General features: G+C 38.5%; 1 protein-coding gene across 1 annotated transcript in view; it reads left to right on the top strand.

Moving 5' to 3' along the window:
• The window catches only part of galnt10 (polypeptide N-acetylgalactosaminyltransferase 10), a 113,208-nt gene extending 92,722 nt beyond the window's left edge, over positions 1-20,486 (top strand). The window contains exons 7-12 of the mRNA XM_072374894.1: positions 3,671-3,788; positions 6,643-6,750; positions 9,501-9,722; positions 10,023-10,139; positions 14,156-14,305; positions 14,902-20,486. Of these exons, the coding sequence (XP_072230995.1) occupies positions 3,671-3,788; positions 6,643-6,750; positions 9,501-9,722; positions 10,023-10,139; positions 14,156-14,305; positions 14,902-15,066 (880 nt within the window). The 3' untranslated portion in view covers positions 15,067-20,486. The remainder of the gene's footprint in view (positions 1-3,670; positions 3,789-6,642; positions 6,751-9,500; positions 9,723-10,022; positions 10,140-14,155; positions 14,306-14,901) is intronic.
• Positions 20,487-22,501: the final 2,015 nt, after the last annotated feature.

The raw sequence follows: 22,501 nt of genomic DNA, 5'->3' as shown, positions 1-22,501 counted from the left end.
GTCACAACTCGTTCGTTCGTCCCTGAATTGTCGTCTAGCAGTGCCTACACCACGCCTAAGACAATCCAAACTCTTTTCATGTGTCGTCCCACGATGGTGGAATGACCTACCGATTAGGGAATTAGGGAATAGAAAAAAAATCTAATAACATATTGCAGCAAGGAACTTGTTCTTGGGTGCACCCATTCCTGGAACAAGCACATTGCATAGGTGAAAATCAGGTTACAGACTTATTCTTTGATAATTTTGGTTGTACGTTCAAGAAGTTCGTTCGTCCCAGGATTGTCGTCTAGCAGTGCCTACACCACGCCTAAGACAATCCAAACTCTTTTCATGTGTCGTCCCATGATGGTGGAATGACCTACCGAGCACTATCAGAACAGGGGCGTCCCTGTCTATCTTCAAGAAACTCTTGAAAACCCAGCTCTTCAGAGAGCATCTCCTATCCTAGCACTTACCTTGTACTTACCTACCCCCTCTATCTTTGCACTTTATTGCACTCTGCACTTCCTTCTATGCCTGCACCCTGTCTCTACTCTGTCACCTCTGACAGAGTCGGACTAGTGGGTTCCTTCTATATAGTTTATTGTTAGCTTTTTATATAGCTTGTTATATCTTCATTTGTAAGTCGCTTTGGATAAAAGCGTCTGCTAAATACGTAAACATAAACAACATAAACATAAACATTTTCAATGACGTGTTGTGAAGCTATAGGTGTTTGGTTTTGAGAAGTAGCTCACTGTTTTGCATTAAAAAGCAGTTTATGCTTTTATTGGTACTTAATATGATAATGACATAAATTGTTGATTGTCACATCAGCGCAAGTATTTGTAGAATAAACACTTGCCTAAATGAGTGTTCTCTTTTGAAAAGCACCAAAATTCAGACATGGATGACTTTGTTTATTTTCAATTGAATTCAATTCAGTTTTATTTATATGGCACCAAATTACAACAAATGTCATCTCAAGGCACTTAAATAATATAGTCCATTTCAAGCCAATTGGAGTTCAATTCATTGTAATCATAATCATACAATTTCTATTCTGACTATTCTGATTTGCCATCATATAGATTAGATAACGTTTTTATAATATTCATGATATGTTTAGACATCAATATACTACGAGTCAAAAGTTTGGACACACTTTTTCAGTGAATGTTTTTTCTTTATTTACATTGTAGGTTATCAGTGAAAACATCAAAACTATGAATGATCACATAAGGAAATATATAGTAAATAAAAAAGTGTGAAATGACTCCAAACATGTTTATATTTTAGATTCTTCAAAATAGTCACACTTTGCTTTGATTACTGCTTTGCACACTCTTGGCATTCTCTCGATGAGCTACATGAGATAGTCACCTGAAATGATTTTCCAACAGTCTTGAAGGAGTTCCTAGAGATGCTGAGCGCTTGTTGGCTCTTTTGCCTTCACTCTGCAGTCCATCTCATTCCAAACCATCTCAATTGGGTTTAGGTCAGGTGACTGTGGAGGCCAGGTCATCTGCCGCAGCACTCCATCACACTTCATCTTGGTCAAATAGCCCTTACACAGCCTGGAGGTGTGTTTGGGGTCATTGTCCTGTTGAAAAATAAATGATAGTCCAACTAAACGTAGACCGTATTCGGATGACATGTCGCTGCAGGATGCTGTGGTTTCCTTAGTTGTGTTTTTTTTAGCAGCTATTTGACCATAAATGCCTGATTCGCACAGTCTCCTCTGAACAGTTTAAGTAGAGATGTGTCTGCTACTAGAACTTTGTGTGGCATTCATCTGGGCTCTAATCTGAGGTGCTGTTAACTGTTAATTTCTGAGTGTGGTGACTCGGATGAACTTATCTTCAGCAGCAGAGGTGAGTCTTGGTCTTCCTTTCCTGGGGCGCTCCTCATGTGAGCCATTTTCGTCGTAGCGCTTGTTGATTTTTGAGACTGCACTTGGGGACACGATCAAAGTTTTTGCAATTTTCCGGACTGACTGACCTTCAGTTCTTAAAGTAATGATGGACTGTCGTTTTTACTAAGCTGTTCTTGCCATAATATGAATTCTAACAGTTGTCAAATAGGGCTGTCAACTGTATACCAACCTGACTTCTGCACAACACAACTGATGGTCCAACCCCATTATGAAGGCAAGAAATTCAACAAATGAACCATGACCTCTGAAGTGAAAACCATTTCAGGTGACTACATCATGAATCTCATTGAGAGAAGGCCAAGGGTTTGCAGAGCTTCTGCAGCGGTTTATTATTTGTCCTTTGATGAAAGTCTGTCTGGTGCATTTCATGAAGAACAATTACAGAAAGGGTGTATATTGTTAACCTTAGAACACTAAAGAACATTTTTGTTACGCCATCGCTAATGTTGGATGTACCCGATGTAATACCCCCCCAAAAAGAAAAATTAATAATCAAAATAATGAAAACTCAACAATAAGGCAAATTTAAGTACTCTTTTTTTCTTTTATTTCCAGCTATACAATACCACATAAAATAAAAAAGCTACAATAGGGGGGGCCCTATAAGAAGGCTCTTATAAGAAGACCCTATAAGAAGAAATTTGTGAAAAATTAGTGAATAGTATGGAAAATTAGGGAATAGAAAAAAAATCTAATAACATATTGCAGCAAGGAACTTGTTCTTGGGTGCACCCATTCCTGGAACAAGCACATTGCATAGGTGAAAATCAGGTTACAGACTTATTCTTTGATAATTTTGGTTGTACGTTCAAGAAGTTGGTATTCATTTTGATTAATTGTTAACAGTACAATAATTGAGCATTAACTCAGGCAGAGCGAGAATACCTTGTTATAGTGTTAAAAAGATGCATAAACAATAGAACAATAACTTTGTTTCTGACATGGTTACAGTCAGGTTAAGGACACGGTTAAATGGTTTTGTAAAAGAGTATTTCAAAGATCTAGTTTTATTTCAGAGTTCAATACACAAAATGCCTCTGGTTAAAATGTGTTCTACCTGACACTGCTTCTCTGATAGGAAGTTCTATACAATTCCATTGAGCAGAGGGTAGAGAGGTGGATGCCACTGTACTCAGAGATCAGACACATTATGTTGTTTGTTGAAAACACAGAAAAACATGAAAAAACAGTTCTGGGTGAAAACTAAATGCTGAATCATCTGACTTGAATTTGTCTGATTAAATCTTGTGTGGTCAAGAATAGCTTCGTATGATTTACGATTTTGAATAGGATTAAGTCGTTCACTGAGAAGCAGGTAGCTTCCTTTGATTTACCAGAAATTATATTGCTGAGAGCAAATTTGACCATTAAGTGGGTATAGAAAATGGATTGAACTGCTTCACATTGTATGAAACTCATACTATTTGTTGTGTAAGATGCTATATATCTTTAGACTTTTTTTTTATTTACTTGCAAAGTCGAACATTTCCCATATCTTAAAATCCCCTTTGTGTAACCCTAAAGTTGTCAGCTATGACACAGAATAATTCAGAAGTACCTGAGCTCTCAGTTAGCCTGCAACTGTAAAATAAACCGATATTCTAAGTGTATGTTGTATAGGTATTAGTGGCTGGTAGAATTATTTCAGACATAACCTCTCTTTTGTCACTGTTTTGAAAACATCACAATTTTACTCTTGGTGAGGCTGCCTTAAAAAGGTGTTTTGCCCTGTGTATTGTTTGTTTCTTCCAGGTCACCAGTGATGGCAGGAGGACTGTTTGCTGTAGACAGAAAGTGGTTCTGGGAACTGGGGGGATATGACACAGGTCTGGAGATTTGGGGAGGAGAACAATACGAGATATCATTCAAGGTACAAAGATTTTTTAAAAGCAATAAATAAGACCACAAAAACACCTTACAGAGAGCTGCAGTTTAGTGTTACAAATTATCCATAGTGTGACATTGGCATGTCAGTACTGACTTGCGTGTCGTTGTATGTGTTCAATATTTTATGTTTATGTTATATTATATATAATATTGAATGCATTCCAGTTACAATTATTACTTGATGAGATTTTTGCTGTTATCTGAGGTCATTTTAGTTGTTTTTTTATGATGGTTTCTTGAAGCTGTCTAAAAACAATCGGATGAAAGTAGGAAAAAAAGTTTTTCTCAGAGACATTACTTGTTCTATTATTTGGACCTGCTTCTTTTTTAAATATTTAAGGCACCAAATGTTTATCTCAAAATATTTAACTTTAGATTTTGGGATTATTGAATTTTGATGGATGTGATTAAATGTAAACATCAGGAAATTAGTTGCAAAGCCGAGCTTCACAGTATGGCTGTGAATACATTTTGTTGTCATGCCAAATAAAAAAGAAGAATCCAATGATATGAAGAAAGCTGTTTGTTGGATTTGCAACATCACATGTACCAATAAAAAAGGTTCAAACATGAGTCCCACTTTTGTTGAGGCCCACTGGCTGCTATGATTGGTTCCATATGGTGGCATGGGTCTGCAGAAATGTTTAGGTAGGTGGCAATTGTCAAAGTAAAATCCATGTAAATTTCACTTACTTTACCTATCAGGGATTTTAATCCATTATCGTCCACACTTACGGAGAAAGCAAAGTAAAAATGTTTCTTTGCATTTTTTTAATCACAAATGGTTGAGGTGACACTTCAGAAGAAGTAACAACATTTGAAAAAATAATAGCATAACAAACTCTTTCTTTTAGCATCACAGATACCCATATGTCTCTTGCAGTGTTTTGTTTATCGACAGGTCTTAATACTTGTTGAGTAATATAATAATATTCTTCATTATGGTTTCAACTCTTGAGCCAAATACAATTCAATGCATCAGCAGCTCTCAACATTAATCAAACTCAAAGTTCTATATTGAATATGTTTTTGTATGGTACTTCAGCTTGAATTATTTTATAACTGCTTGTGATTTGGCCAGTATTTTGAGTCTCCTGCCCTGCCAGCGAGCTCTGGACAGACACTGGCCCATCACTATAATTGAATTCTGGCTTGAATGAGTAAGGAATTTTGTCATCTTACTCAATTAAGTACAAAGGCCATTGTTGATGAGTTTGCTTTGATTTAATGAAGGCTACTATGATTGTTATTTAGAGACAGTTCTTCACCACAGTGGCTTGGTTGTTTTCCACGTAAATCTTATTAACTGGCAAAAGTCTTATTTTCTTCTGCTTCTTTCTAATGCATACTCTTTTAATACTTGTTGCTAACTAATACAAAAAAATCAGTGATTCAGCATATGTCATATATAGAACGATTTTGAATAGGATTAAGTCGTTCACTGAGAAGCATTTATCCTAAACAGAAGATGGGTTATAAGTAGAGGAACAACAGGGAGCTCTTGATAATTTTTTGCTGAGGTCACCTAAAAAAAAAAGATAGAATTTTTTTTCACATTTTCTAACTTTATAAAGAAAAAAACAGCAAACATTTGTTATCATTTCGTGTCGTCATGCTAACTCCAACAACTGTGGGTGCAGTGATCATCTGTTTTCACTGATATTGTTTATTAGAATTCTTCCTCAGCCAAACAGAAAAAAACTGGTTATTTTCACAACAGAGTTGCAACAGTGCTGCCTAAAGACCACAGCTAGTCATTATAGGTTGTAGCCTTGTACCTTTTGCACAGAATATTGACTGGATCCTCAGAGTTTTGTATTGATATAGAGCAGATGAATGAATATACAAAATCTTTGCAGTTTTACAGTGAGACCAATAGTACAATATATGCTGGGTTTTTGAACACAAGAAAACGCACTGGAAAAAAAAAACTGTGTTGTTCCTCATTGCCCAAAGATAAATGTTTTTGTCTATTTTCTTTATGCAGGTGTTTTGTTTGTTCATGATTGTTTCATTTTTAGAATGAAGCATTGAGGCTAGGAACAATCATTGTTTTATGTGCAAGTTGCACATTTGAAAATGTTGATAGAAACTGCAAAAATTTGACACAATATGAAACAACTTATGTGAAAATGCCAATGTTTTGTATAGGGTTTTTATCATCACCAATCTGAAAAATCTATGTACCAGTGACTACCCGCAAAATCACTGCATCTGTCCCATAGAACACAATTAACAGATGTTGGGTGTTCGAAGATTTTTTTCTCCAGTGTAAGAGTAGGTTGAAGTGTGCTTACAGCTTGACTGTCTCATCTTTAATTTACGATGATACACCACCCTATAAGATTCTAACATCCTGTGTGCTTGAAATGTGGCTCCTCTTTCCTTTAGCAGCAAAACAAGTCCAATTACAGTCTTCGTCATACAGCTAAACTGAAATGACTTGTCCCATTTTCTTTGCTGTGATTAACTCTCTGATCTCTGTGAGTTCTACAGAAGACAGATTAATCTTTTGAATTATGTCCACAGGATGATATTAACGTTTTCTGTTTTTCAAAATAACAGCCATGACCTAATTATTTTGTCTTCATCCATTGTTCTTTTGAATATTCTTTCCTATTTTGTTCCTTTTTCCCAGCAGTCACGATGGAGTCAGCTGACCCTACAAACCTGTGCATACAGCATGTTACAGTGTTACAATGTCACCCTCCCGATCTCCCTGTTTTATTAAAATTTTGACCCTGGTTAGTTCTTCATTGAATTGTATGTATCGTGTTTCTCTAGACTCATATCTGATATGATGACTCCTCACTGTCCCTCTGCTTGTGTTTTCGTAGGTGTGGATGTGTGGGGGTCGGATGGAGGACATCCCCTGCTCAAGGGTGGGACATATCTACAGGAAGTATGTCCCTTACAAAGTTCCGGGGGGTGTCAGCTTGGCCAGGGTGAGTCTCAGACCATTTCATAGCATTGTAATGTGCCCAGTATAATGGTGTGTTGCTTTTAACCCTATTCCTTTGTAAATATCTCACAATCAAATGTCCTCTGTGTTATCATCTGTTTCCACCCTAGTACAAAGTCATAAAAGTGTTTACAGAAAATATTTAGTACCTTTGACAACAAAATGCCAGTAGTTTGTGGTATGCCTAATAAGAGTAAGTTGCCATTGAGTGTTTCAGTTTATTGTCACATGCTGGGCTGGTTTCAGAGTCATTTGTAATTTGTCCCAAACTGGGACTTGCACTCAAATCTTAACTGTCAGAGACTTTCGTGTTCTTCACCTTGCAGCTCTAAAATACATTAAACTTCTTAGTACATGATCTATGTTTTACAGTAGTCTGATAATTAGCTCACATGGGAAACTTACCATTTCAACATAGAGGGAGTAGTGTTAAGAAATGTTTCTCTGGCCTGTAGCTGAATCATATCCATTATGCATGACTCATTCTGACACCTGACTCTGTTTTGCTCAGCTGAATATGTAATCAAACATCTTTACCTCTATTGTTGCCTTCTTTGTGTGATCATTAACCCCTTAGAGATTCTGTATGGATACTGATCAAACAGTCAACAGATTTAATCTCACATAAGTACTTCTTTTACAACCAGAAATACCTCTGGCTAAGGTGATCTCTGTCTTTTCCCCTTGTGCTATTTATGTACAGATTTAAACAAATCAATTTAGCTTCATTTGCCTGAGAAAAAAGTAAAGCTGTTTGTTGTCAGTCAAAATGTATTAATTTAGAATGTGAATTGTGTTACATCATTTACCAATGTGGAATAAACTACCTCGCCTGCTGTTAAATATACATCAGTCGGTCATCACAACTTGACCACTTGCCTGATTCAAAGTAAGTTTGTTTTTTGCCATCAAAACAGCAATGATAAGTTGAGGAAAGTACTCTGACACACACACTGTGTGCTCTGAGACTTTTCTGTCAGAACCAGAATTAATTTTTTTTAGCACTTTCAGCAACCTTAGCTCTTCTTTTATATCAGATAACACAAGCCAACCTACGCTTCCCGTACGCATGAATTAGCCAACTTCCCTTCCTTGGTGCACACCACTGCAGACCAGAAACAGGAGCTGCAGTTATGGAGATATTGTGAGATACCTCTGTCCAGTCATCACAATTTGGTCCTTGTCAGTCACTTTTTCATGCTTGACTATGTTTTCTGCTTCCAAGACATCAACTTCAAGGGCAGTGTCCACTTTGTACGGACATATTCCATCTAGTGCCAGATACCACTGTAACAAGATATGTGTCAATATGTGTCGTTTCACCTCCTTGAGGTTATATTATGGCTGTTCAGTGTACATGGACAAATAGTTGAAAAAACTGAGATCTTACTGCAAAACCTAAAGAGACACCAGAACTGCTTCAGAAGGAAATGTTTTCGAAAATTGTAAGCCGAAGGAAGCAGCAAAACATACCTGACACTCACAATAGAAAATTAATTTGAAACAAGCTTTGTTAAAAGAATATGGGGAGCAGATTTAGAGTATGTGAAAGTAATTTTTTGTTGAACGCTTTAGATGTGTAAAGGGAAGGTAGAAAAGTTTTTTTTTATTTTCTTGTATTTTGTTAGTGTAGAGGAAATAGATTATGAAAACGACTCAAAATTACACATCCGGACATGTTTTCACACTTGGAAATCATGCTGTGATGGTCTGTCTCAATGAGTGTGTGACACTGTGCATGTGTGTCAACAGGTGCCAACCTGGATGGGTTAAAAGCGGACAAATTTCGTGTATAGGACTGTATGCATGACAATAAATCTTAAATAGGTCATAGTGATTCATTTAAATACTTTACTCCTCTAATTTTGTTCTGTGAAAGGGAAAAGGTAAATTTTTTGTGCTTGCAAGGTTGTTATGGTGATACTTTTAGTCACAGTTTGTCCGACACGTTGTTACTTTTAATGCTTTTTCTTTTTTTTTTTTTTAAAGAAATTTTTTTCCAAGGACGAAGTCCCTCAGTTTTTAATGATGAGAAGAAGTTGGAAACGGTATACAGTTTGGCTTGTTTCAGAGGAAACGGACAGCATCAGATTATATCACTATAGATGACATTATCTGATTTCATATTATGATTGAAAAAAAATACAGATATATTTAAAAAAAGTTGGTATTGTGCGAATCATTTGCATTTAATATGGACATTTTGGAATCTCTAGTTTTTGCTTTTGACTATACTTTTGTACATGCACAACTGACTTGCTGGAAAGGGCAGTTGATAAAGAGTTTTTTTTTTCTCACCTCAGGTCGAGGCAGATGGTTTTTTGGTTTTGGTTCTGCCAGAGATTTCTTCCTGTTAAAAGGGACTTTTTCTTTCCACCGTCACCTCGGGCATGCTCGGGATGGGAGATTGAATAGAAGAGAATGCAATCTGTTCATGTTCTTTGCTAGACAACTTTGTCTTTTTCTTTTTTTTAATTAGCTTTGTATGAATTGGACTAATTTGGAATTTAACGAATTTGGTTTGCTTGTATTACAATGAATTGGATTGAAATTTGCTTCAGTTGGACTTTATCTTTACAGTGCCTTAAAATTACATTTGTTAGTTAGTGTTATATAAACAAAATGGAATTTAATTTGATTGGATTTAGTTTTTGTCTGAAAATGCAAGTAACTTAGATATATAGGATGTGATATAAAAGAGGGAAGTAAAATATAATTCCACTGTGATTTCAGAACCTAAAGCGTGTTGCAGAGGTATGGATGGATGAGTATGCAGAATACATCTACCAGCGTCGACCTGAGTACCGCCACCTCTCAGCTGGAGACATGACGATGCAGAAGGAGCTCCGAAACCAGCTCAACTGTAAGAACTTCAAGTGGTTCATGAATGAAGTAGCCTGGGATCTGCCTAAACACTACCCACCAGTGGAGCCTCCCGCTGCTGCATGGGGAGAGGTACAGTGCCCCTTTGTCTCTTTCGTGAAGATCTATTATCTACAAAATACCAAATTTTAGCTACAAAAGGCATGTTTTCAACTAGAATCAAAGTTTGGCCCATTTTTACTTGAAATAAACCAAACTAACAGTGTACCTCAGATTACATCTACTTCCACAATATCTGTTCAGAATATCCTTTGTGATTGTTGACCATCCAACTGTCGACCACCATTGAAGACTTTAAATTCTTGCTTAAATTATCTTTTCTGTTTACTAACATCTAAACATCTCAAGTGTTCTTTAATTTCTGTATTTTAGATCCGCAATGTGGGCAGTGGTATGTGTATGGAGAGCAAACACTTTGTGTCTGGTAGTCCTATCCGCCTGGAGAGCTGTGTGAAGAGTCGGGGAGAAATGAGCTGGAGTCATGGTCAGGTGTGCAACAAAAATTCCAAGAATTATTAATGTCCTACAAGCTTTTCAGGACTAATTTAAAACGGTCTAATCTATTATTTTTCTTTCTTTTTGCCATTAAATCACTGGTTGTTTTTGTGTCCCAGTTATGCAGTTCTGACTCTAATGAAATGCTAAATCAAAATTTATACTTTACTGTATCAGTGACCAATCAGACCTGAGTGCCCCCATCCCCATTGCACTTCACTCAGAGAAGACCCACTGGGATTCAAAAACTCTACTTGAATATTTAAAGTTCTCCACTGTTGGAAGCATGAAGTAAATCATGTATTATCTCGCGGGACAAATATAATTACACTGCAGGCCAGATTTGACCCGCTGGCCTGAGTTTGACATCACTCTATGCTCGAGAGTGTAAACACCCTTCTCATTCCACTGCCTTCAGACAAAGGGCTTATTACCAGACATTACAAACAACAATACATGTTGTGCCATAAAGGGATATGCCTGTGTCACTCGTTAGTGTAATGTAGCCTGTCTGTCTGCTTGAAATCAACTACTATGTTTGTGATGATAGGGCCATAGGTTAATATACACTTTTTTTAGACAGATACCGGCAAAGGCTAAGTCTTGCGGTCTTAGGGAGCGAAAAAGTTGTTGTTATTGTTGTATTTCTCTCCATGGGGCTGTAAATGATGGGTCCATCCATATTCTAAAGGGCATGTAACTGAAAGACCATATGATTAATTTTAAAGATGGGGACTCTGCTAGACCTCCATTGCTTGTGGTATGTTGCAGGGTAGTGAATTTTAGCCTAGATGTGACGGTTCGTGTACAGAGTGGACCAAAAGGGCAGGGGACCAGGTGGCAGTCCAAAAACAGAGGTTTTTTGAAAACTAAACAACTCAAAAGGCCGCTTCAGGCGGCGGTGCAGGCGGCGGTGGCTGGTGGCTGGAGACTGATTGTCAGCGAGGACCCAGGCATGGCTTCATAATGGAATCATCTGGCAGGGATGTGGTGAACCAGGCTTTTCTTGAGTAGAGTGGTGATTGCTGGATTGAACCCAGGTGTACTCTGCTGTGCTCCTTGCTCCTCAGGAAAAGTAGGTCAGTCAGCCCTGCCCCTGAGCCATTGCCTGCCCTGCAGGTGAGACAGGAAAAAAGGAAACAACCCAAACATAACTACAGCCATTACCTATATGAAAACAAAACAAAACAAAAACCCCAGTCCACAACACCAGGCTGTTTATTGTTCCTAAAGTACTGTTAAATTAAAGACTCAAGTTTCTTCCAGAATTTCATTGATGGAGGTAGTGGGATTATTGGGCCACGTGCAAGAACCGTTCGCACGAACAGATTTATTCTTAAGTCGTGCGTACAAGTTATTAAAGAGAATTTGCGCATTCACTAATGTTTTCGTATTTGAAGTTTTCTTTCAGGTACGAACAGAATTTACAAGTGGTCCAGACCTGTCGTAGGAGTTTCGTAAAATAGTCCGCTGTTATTCGAATCAAGTTTGCTTGACTAATGTATTGTATATTACCCCGCCTCTCACCCGATGACTGCTGGATCTTTTTGTGCCTTGATGCCATTCTCATGACTCAACACTCGAACACTTCCTGGCACAGGTGAGAGGAAGCGTAGCCTTATATGATATTATTTTGGGGCGTAGAGTATGCAAATTTACTATCCTTGTGCACGTGCACTTAAATAAGCATGGGTGGCATTCATCATTTACGCAGGTCGTTTACACACTTTTTCCGAAGTTAAGAGCATTTGTTGAATCTGCCCTGACGTGTTCGTACGAGACCTTCTTACGAAAAAAGTGAGAGAAATTTAAAATAAAAATACGAAAATGTTCTTGCATGAGGCCCATTGTACTTAAGATATTCCAAGGGGGCAGAATATTCATTTTAACAATGGCAATCCTTAACCGTAACGATGCTGGCAGAATGGACCACTCGGCCAGATCCCTTTCAGTATTAGTTGATATAGATTAATAGTTGTCCTGGACAACTTCCTATACTGATGTGTTTATGATGACATCCACATATGTAATTAGGCCCAATCACCAATTGCCTTATTGTATCTGTAGTTGTACAGGGCCCCTAAAGTGCAGCCCCTCTAGCCACTTTAACGAACTTGTATGGAAATTGGTAGGACATATTAGTACAAGCAAAACATCCTCTTAGAGGTATATACCAGCTCCTGAACTGAATTCTATGTCAAATTTTTATTGTCACAGTAGCCCCGCTCAATGGCAACAGGAAGTTGTTTCGCTCTTGGGACTTTTTACTTCACCCTATCTACTCCAAATGTGCTCAGAAGACAGATAACAAATTGAAGCTTCCTTTACAAAACTGTGACTTTTGGATGGAGGGTCTGTCCATGGCAATGTGACAAACTTTCATATCACACCATGACTACAAAACTCATTATAAATCATACATATTTCATCCCAACATCGCCAAATTCACAGGGTTTAATCACTGTTGGATTCTGAACAGATCTACACTATTTTGCCAAAATTTACCTCATCTGCCTTTACACGCATATAAACTTAAGTGGCATCCAATTCTTAATCCATAGGGTTCAATATATATATAATGATGTTGGCCCACACTTAGGGGACCTACGTGCAGCTGCTCTTTGTTGACTTCAGCTCTACATTTAACACCATCCTCCCCCAAAACTGGTGGGCAAACTGATGGACTTGGGTCTTCCACAATCCACCTGTACATGGATCAGGAGCTTCCTGTCTGGTTGCACTCAGAGGGTGAGAATGGGCCCACACACATCCACGGCCCTGAGCCTCAGGACTGGCTCCCCACAGAGCTGTGTGCTGAGCCCTTTATTCTACAACTACACCCTATTACACCGCTTACAGGGAGGAGATAGAGCCGCTGACAGTGTGGTTTAGGGAGAACAATTTGTTCCTCAACACCTCCAAAACAAAAGATGTCATCATCGGTTTCAGGAAGAAAACTGATATCCTTCCACTATACATCAACAGGAACAGTGTGGAAAGGGTGGTGGACTTCCGCTTCCTGGGAGTCCATCTTGAGCAGGACCTGACCCGGGGCATAAACACCTCGGAACTGCTAAAAAAGGCCCAGCAGAATTTTATAAACAGGAAAAATAAACTAAAGAAGTTAAAACTAAACTAAAGAACTAAAGTTACTTTTTTTTTTTTTTCAAGAGATCGATGCTATAATTGCATGTATGTGTTATTTATTCATCTGTTTTTATATACTTTTTTCCCTTTTTTTAATACACTGACTGGAATATACTTTTTAATTTTGTTGTACACGCTACAATGACAATAAAATATAATAGTAATTGTGTTGAGTTTATACACCTGTGGCCATGGAAGTGATTGGAACACCTGGATTTAATTATTTGGATGGGTGAGTGAATACTTTTGGCAATATATATTTGAGTTCAGAAATTTGTCTGGTTGCCTGAACACTAAATTTGATATCTAATTCCATTGCTAAGAGGTCATGTTCCACGAGAAAATCAAATAAATGCTTTTTTTAATGTTGACATCAACCATGTCCATGCGAGCAGTCTAATGATGCCCTCCGGATGCATTGACAACTGATCAGTAATTACATTATTACATTAACATGTTTTTCTTATGTAATGATGTCATCTGCAAACATATTGGACATAAGGTTGGACACCTTCCCCTTACAGTGATTTAAAGTTTTTTGTGTCTTTTTTAAGATCCATGTGGTCCACCCAGATTTTCTTTATCTGACCCTTGAAAACTTTGGTTTGAAGCCAAACTGCAAAAGGTGCACATATCATCATCATGGTACTATATCATTAGCTGGTTTCATAAAACTAAAAGAACATTTTTAATCAATTAAACTTTGATTTAAACAGCAATCATATATACATTTTTCAGTTTGATTTGATCAGACTTGAAGGTTTGCGTTTTCTTGTGACTGAGTCGTTCCTTATCTTTTGAATTAGAGTTTCCGAATTTGAACATGAGAATTCATGTAACTAGTACCATTGTGCTCCTCGCAGGTATTCACGTTCGGCTGGAGAGAGGACATCCGGGTGGGCGACCCCATGCACACTAAAAAAGTTTGTTTTGATGCCATTTCCCACAACAGCCCCGTCACACTGTATGATTGTCACGGCATGAGGGGCAACCAGCTGTGGCGCTACAGAAAGGTACACCAGGCTCACAGCCGGCAGTGTCAAGATCCCCGCGTGTCAGCCTCTCTTTTCACAACATTTTCTTCTCCGTTTCTTTAAACAGAGCTGCACATTTTATTGTTTAAAAATAAGTTACTTTAAGGCAGCTTGTTTGCTTGCCAAAGTTTTGTACATGCTAGCTGATGGATATTTCTAGGATCTCATTATGCTGCTGGAGTGCGCTTATCACACAGGAGCCACATTGAATTTGTATGACATTTTTGGGGTTTATTGTGGACACAAACAAGTGTTTGCAGTTATAAACAGCAAATATAAAAGCTTCCAAAAATAATTAATTCAGAGGAAGTAGTCCCTCAGCAAAACAAAACTTCCTCTTGAATAATGCAAGAGGACATAATAGTGGTTGGTGGTGGTTAGTATGCTTTAAATTGAGCAAATTTACAGGAGAAAAAATGTTAAAGTAGACACCAGCCAACACTCTTGTGCGTAACAGGAAAAATAATATTTTATTTAAGAAAAATCTAGCAAATAATGGAAACTAACAATGTAAGTATTGACAATGCAGCATGTATTTTTCCTTTGACCTGTCTGTTTCTATTATCATCCTCCAGGACAAAAGTCTCTATCACCCGGTCAGTAACAGCTGCATCGACAGCAACCCAAACGAACGACGAGTCTTCATGAACACATGCGACCACTCTGCCCCCAGCCAGCAGTGGCAATTTGAGAGAACCAACACTACCGTGCTGGAGAACTTTAACCGCAGCACAAACTGACGCCCTGCAGTGTCTGAGAGTGGATTTGTGCAGCCATGCAGCTGCTGCTAATGGGGGTGCTCCTGGTGATGAGATGACAGACGTTTCTTTTTGTGTGCTTAGCGAAGCTGGATGGGATGTGTTGGGGAATATGGTTGAACACATTGGCTGAAGAAATGACAGAGTTGGGGTTAATCTGTGACTGATCAGTTTGCCTTTAAAAGTGGCTTAGTTTTAGATGTATTTATTCTGTCTGGGTCTGTCTCACTTTCTGTTTTTGCTTTTGAGCGGTTATCTGACGTTACTCCTCATTCTTTTAGTCTGTTTTTCTTCCTTCTGTTCCCTTTTATCCCCCATCTCCCTCTCTCACCCCTCCCATCTGTTCGGTGTTCTCCTTCTCCATGTCTGTATCCATATACCTGCATGACTGCACCTTTGCCCACCCTCTCCATTCTCTCTCTGTTACCCTTATGACTTGCCAGCTCTGACAACCGCCCAGAGGGGTGAGAGAGGGGGCTCATGCTGAGTCAAAGTTGTACTGACACCCGGTGAAGCCAGCCAGAACCACTCTAAAAGTCACCCGGGTAATGGATTCTCCTAAACCCTAATCTGCCCTCTGTTCCGTCCCTCATGTGTCTGTGAGTATAGTGGCCTTGATTGAAGCTGGTTGAAGTTGACAAAGGAAGTAAAGAGAAGAAACCACCACCTTCTGTACATGTGCAGCTAATTTTTCTCCTTGTTCTTTGCCATTCTTACCGTATTTATTGATAAGTCATTCTCAGATTTGTCAGTGTGCAATGTTCCTCTTACATTCCTCAGAGGCCAGTGCTGTCTAATGCTAAAATATGTACAGTCTGACTCCTGTTGGCTGTGATGGTGCAGTCAGACCAGATGTTATGTCTGTGTGGAACACAGTGATACACATTTGTATCTGGATGCAAACTGACCAGCCTTCTGACTCCCAGTCACTCACCAGAATTATCTTGTCATAGTCGACTGAGCTATGATCCTATCATGTTGCAAAGTGGCAGGCAGCATCACAAACAGATGCCTGTTTGGCTGACTGCATGACTGACAGACCAGATGATTCATTGGCCAGCAGACGAGCTGGCTCTGATTACTTTAGCGTACAGTGTCAGCAGCAGGAGAGACGAATATGGGATGGACTGGATAAGCTCACCAATGTAGCTTTGGGATTAAGACAAATTTTGAGGATAAAATTGCATAAAGCACTTAAAAATTATGAACTTGAATGAAATGTAAGTGCCTTGCAAAAGGAGGATTTAATCTTGTGTATTTGTGCTCAAATGTGTCCACACTAACGATAGGGACAGTTCACTCAGTGGAGAAAGTAACTTTGCAGAAGATGTTTCAGTAACTTTTAAACAATCAAAACAAAATTGAAGCCGAACTGACTCATGGTATTGGACAGTGAATGCACTGCTGGCTTTGACTCTTTTGTGCAACTTTCAAAGTGAACACATATGTGACTACTTGCTGTGACAAGAGCTAAAGAGACTTTTTCTCCTCACCATAGTAGCTCCTGCCTTCCAAGGTTAGTTGTAGCCCTAAAGGACCTTTCCTGTATTGTAATCTTGACATAATGCTGGGTTGTTTTATGTCCACTTCTTAGGATAAGGAATGGCTGTTGTTTACCATGTCTCTTTCTGTTTTCAATTAAATGTTTCTTCAAATTTTTGTTCTGATTGTTGTGCATCAGCTAATATTTTTGTTGTTGTTATTTGTTGATCTTTTTCATGAGTACATGTTTGACACTTTGTTCTAGGATATTGTCATCTGTGTGTTTCACCCGTTCCCTTATCAGATTTTTGTGAAGTAAAACAATGTACAATTTGTGCCAGTTTGATCACAAATCACAAAGTAAACCAAATGAAAATGTCATATCTTCTTACATACCTTATTCAGGGTATTTTCTTCGTCTCTGTTTTGTTTTTTCTTTGGTTTTGTTTTTATGTTTGATACCCTTTTGCATTCAAATAGAAAGCTTTCCATACATGATGTATACCACAATGCTAGAGCTGAAGCAATATATCAAGAAACCCTAATACAGAACTCCATCTCTTACAGCCAAACCACCACAATGACAAATTCTAGTTGGACCATAAATTGCTCAGACAGAAATAATCAACGGTGACCCATATTTAGCTGCCAAAAGACCCCAAAAATGGAAAGCCTCATTGTTCATTTAGTTAACATAACATTTTTCAGACTAGAAGAATGATACTTGTCGGTCTTCCCTTGGCAAAATTTACTTGAAAACCCTTCTTCGAAAGCAAAATTCACTTCATGCTGTTTTGAATAGTTTCTTATCCATCATGTGGCTGAACTATCAAGTTCTAGGGAAGAAACTGACTTGACACTGTTAGTTAGATCTACTGTGAAAACTTAAATTCATGGACATAACCCTTGAATAAGTTTATGCTTCAGATAATTTAGTTAAAAGTTGTACAAAGGCAGTCAAGTTATTATTTACTCATCTAAAAAATATAATGTCTTTAAATTGTGAATTGATGTCTAAAGACCTCTTAGTAGTCTCTCACTTTATTTGTTTTGGGCACTTTTAAATCAACATTAATTTGTGTTAGTCTGTAAGAAAATCCTGATTTTGCTCTTCCAACAACAGAGCATATATTTATTAATTCGATCCAGATTTTCTGTGTTTTACTTCCTGACCTTCCAGCTACATGACTAGACAGCTCATTCATTCAGGGGACTGTTGATTCAAACCACCGAGTCACTACAGGAGGCTTGGTTATAACCTTATGATCCTGAAGGATCCAATGTGAACAGGCATCTGACCTTTTTACAGCCTGAATCCAGATGTGATTCGCTTCTCATTTTTGACGTGTTCATGCAGACAGACTTTTAAGACGATGTCCTGTTTGGGTCAGCAGTGCAAGATGGATGGGTCATGTGTTGTTAATGTGAAGGCCTAACATTGTGTTTGGTACATATGTTATTTGAGAGGTTGATGCAAAAAACAGCATTTTGGGATTAAAAGGAGTCACAAGTGCAAGTACGAAGTTTTACTTTGTTTTTAACAGTTTTAACTGTCTCAACCATTCTTTTGCCTTGGTTTTTCTTTTCTCATGCATTACACAAAACAATTTTACATACATTTCTTACAGAGAAAAAATTTCAGATTAAAGGCTAAAAGTTTGTACTCCACTGTCCAAGGAGAAACATGCTATGAAAATGTAGTTTTGCCTCTTTTAACTTGCTTTAAACAGCAGACATTAGTACACTTTTGTGTATTAATCATTCTCACTTAAATGAGAATGATTCCTGGATATATTACATGACAATAACTGCATTACCTTTAAGTTCAACAGTTGGATATTTATTTGTATGTAAAACTGAAAAGTGTCTAACAGTTTATGGTAGAAACATCGGCCCCACAGCAGGAACTCACTGAGTGCACTTCTTATTACTGAGACTCAGTGTTTTTATTGTTTCAGAGCTTTGTATGTCTTTTATCTTCCTCAATGTGGAACCAAGGTAAGAGCTTGTCTAGCTCTCTGTAAGTACATCCGGATGTTCACATGCCCATTAGTATCTTGGTGATGTGCATGTAAAATATTTTGAATTTCCGTTCAGAAACCTAGATACGGTACACTGATTTTGAGAAACCTTGATATGCTCCCTGACTTACAGTAGCTTACTTTATCTTACACCTTACACCTTCTCCTTTGCTAAGCTACTGGAGAGGCATCTTGCGTATGTTACGATCTCATCACATATAAATGTATTCCTCCCAACAACTTTAGCACTCCCGTAGCCCCATGTCCTCACACTCCCACCTCCAGGCTATACTGTCACAACTTTACAGTGTCTGTGTACACAAATTAAACCAAGCTAATTATTTTGAAAACGCATCAGATTCTTCTTTTGAGTGAAACTTTTTTCTATGCTCATTTTGAGCAAAGATGGAGACATGTAGACCAGCATAACCCACTAGTCCAAAAACAAGAAAGGTCTGATTTTTACAAGTCATTTTATGACCAAGTAGTTTGGTTAGACTTCAGTAGATGTCCTTGTTTGTCTGTGATTCCAAGTGCATTTATTAGTTTAGTTCAGTTTGTTGCATAAGTGTATACTTCAGGAGCCTGTACTTTAAATTTATTATTACTGAAGTCTTTGTTTACAAGAGGAAATACTCAAGTGATGAACTTGGAAATAATGTGGTTATAATGTGGAGGTGACATTTTTGTATTCTGGAAAAGTATATAATTAGATGGTCCATCCTACTGTAACATTTTAAATACGCTGCAAAGCACCAAGCTTTGGTAAATACACTGTGCAAACAGCAGACAGGCAAAGACAGTTGCTGTAGACAATGGAACAATTACCAGCTTAAGAGCTAGATGTTTTTTTAGGCATTGGTAGAGACCAAAATAGCTAGACAGAGAGTAAATATTGGACTGAAACTACATTGTGGACTTCTTCTCAAACATCAATCCCTGCTGTTTTAAGTACATGTCAGCTGAGGGGTATTTTGTGAAATACCACGTGCAGTTGGGCAAGCTCTGATTCACAGACAACAAACTTGGCTTTTTTAATGGTTGGCCTCCTTCTCGATTTCAGAGTCAGTCACCAGTAAAAGCTGATAATGACATTATGAACAATTTTGTGAGACAGGTGAGAAAACATGGTGATCTCAGTGTTTATTACTCTTGGTGCAACTTCTGTTTTCAGTCTTTCTTCTAAACAGTAATTTATCTAACAATTTGAACTAAAATTGAAAATGCCTCCCACTTTGTTCTTTGAAATAGAATAAGCTTCTGAATTTTTCTTTTTTTTCAAATTCTTTTTTGTGTGCTTTGTTTTCACCAAAGTGTGTTATACGTCTCCATTGCTTGTGCATTGTATATTTTCATCACACGAACCTGTAACTTGAGTAAGTTTAAATCTCTATGGTGACAATTTTCATTTAATCTATTCAATTTCTTTGCGTTGTTTTGATTATTTCCAGCTGTCCTTACCCACCTACATGAATTCCTCTTTATACCACAATGTGACAATGTAAGAATATGGTTATAGTAAACAAATATTCTCTGATTCAGTCAATATTGTCTAAGAGAGGGTAAATATCATGCCATTTATTTTTACTTCAATATCAAAATACATCTTTAACAAAGACCTTCCATAATGTTGTGTTCAGAACAGCATGGGAGAAGTTCAAAGGATTATTATGTCAAAAGCCTCTGTGTCAGCCCCTCACAGAATGTGGTATAGGTGTGTGAAGTCTGATGTATAGGAGATTGTAAATTTTGTATTTGAAAAAATATCCAATATTTTTTTCTACTGACATTGTAGCTGTAAGTGTATTGGGATATTTAACCAATTGTATAATTAAACTGGAAATGTATCATATTTTTTTCTGGACATGTAAAATAAAAATGTTTCTATATTTTTAGGAACATCAGTCTGTGGTTTAAGAGAAAAAAAACTTGATGAATGCCAACCACCATGTTGGACAGGGGTATCATTCACGGTTCGTCATTACATCTGAAGGGCTATGCACACTCACGTTTACTCCAAAGGTCAATTTAGGAACACCACTAACATGCATGTTATTGAACTGTGGAAGAAAGCCTGAGTACCTGTAGAGAACAGAGAACCCCTTTTTTTAGTTTGGTAAATTAACTAAACCATTAATAAAATCTATAAATCCAAATTTTAAATGCTTTCTCAAAAATCCTGTGAAATCACAGACAATCTGAAAACTCCTGATTTTCTCTTGCAATTTGTTTTGATGCATTGTCTGTCTGTAATATGAAGCAGCATACAGTCAAAATTTCTCTACTTCACTAAGTCTTAGCAGCCAAGATACTCTATATTGCCAAAAGTATTCACTCACCCATCCAAATAATCAAATTTGGGTGTTCCAATCACTTCCATGGCTACAGGTGTATAAATTCAAGCACCACGTCAACTTTCAGTGGTATCATAACAAAGTGGAAGCGATTGGGAATGACAGCAACTAAGCTACGAAGTGCTAGGTCAATTAGAATGACAGAGCAGGGTCAGCAGATGCTAAGGCGCATAGTATGCTGAGGTTCACAACTTTCTGTAGAGTCAACTGCTAGAGACGTCCAAACTTCATGTGGCCATCAGATTAGCTCAAGAACAGTACGTAGAGAGCTGCATCCAAGCCATACATCACCAAGTACAATGCAAAGCGTTGGATGCAGTTGTGTATAGCGTGCCGCCACTGGACTCTAGAGCAGTGGAGACGTGTTCTCTGGAGTGACGAATCACGCTTCTCCATCTGGCAATCTGATGCCAGGAGAACGATACTTGTCTGAATGCATGTGTAAAGTCTGATGGAGCGAGGATTATGGTGTTGGGTTGTTTTTCAGGAGCTGGGCTTGTCCCCTTAGTTCCAGTGAAAGGAACTCTGAATGCTTCAGCATACCAAGAGATTTTGGACAATTTCATGCTCCCAACTTTGTGGAAACAGTTTGGAGATGGCCCCGTCCTGTTCCAACATGACTGCACACCAGTGCACAAAGATTCTTACTTCCGGCTCTCAACGAAGGCGGTCTCATTTCTTCTCTCTCCTGATTCTGCCCTCTCCCATATCTCCCCTGCTTCTCTCGTCTTGTACTGTCCTGTCTCAACTTCAGTGTCTCTCTCTGCATTGCTCTCAAACTAAATCATGGAATTGATCAGCTGGTCTCTCAACACAACTGACAAAATCTTTGCTACGAAAAGCTTGGGTCCAGGGGAACCCACCTGTCCTGATGGAACGTTCGCCGCTGGGTACACGAGAGACTCCTGGGAGAAATGGAGGGTTGTGTGCCTATCTATTCTTTCTGTCGAGGACATTGAAGATCTCTACATATTCGGAACCATGATAATGGGCTTTCTGATGATTGGATTAGGCATGGCCCTGGTGTATCGCAAAATTCGGAAGTCGGAGACAGCGGTCAAAGGCCCCAAGCTGCCCGACATGTTTGAAGCAGTGGGCAGAGCTATTGGCGCTCAGACTGTGGTCATTAACCACAATATGGATAACATCTTGGAGAAGCTGGTGGCTTTGCAAAGGCGTATGGATCGTTTTTGTGACCAGGATGGACAAACGGAGTGAGTCGTGTCCATAAATACGACTACTCACCCTAACCACCAATCATAATCTAATCTGCATTCATGCTCTCCTGGCAACGGCCTTGGCCAGGGCTGCTGCTGAAACAACTCTCCTGAAATCACTGCTGTGAGACGTTCTGAACTACTTCTCCCCCCTCCCTTCTTCGGACACCTGGTGATTGTTAACTCCGACTGGGACCCAATCAAGAACTTCTCCATGTCAACCTGCTGTGGTATCACGTTGACATCTTGTGCTGAAACATTGGTTGAGAGCCAGACATAGCAACTCACTGGGCTTACCCCCATCTCACGCCTTCGTGGTGTTTTGTGTTTTTATGTGTGAAAC

Source organism: Leuresthes tenuis, unplaced genomic scaffold (assembly GCF_036924035.1).
Source record: "Leuresthes tenuis unplaced genomic scaffold, fLeuTen1.0.hap1 SCAF_21, whole genome shotgun sequence".
NCBI classification, from domain to species: domain Eukaryota; kingdom Metazoa; phylum Chordata; class Actinopteri; order Atheriniformes; family Atherinopsidae; genus Leuresthes; species Leuresthes tenuis.
The sequence above is the reverse complement of the archived record's forward strand: the minus strand, read 5'-3'. Positions and strand labels throughout refer to the sequence as shown.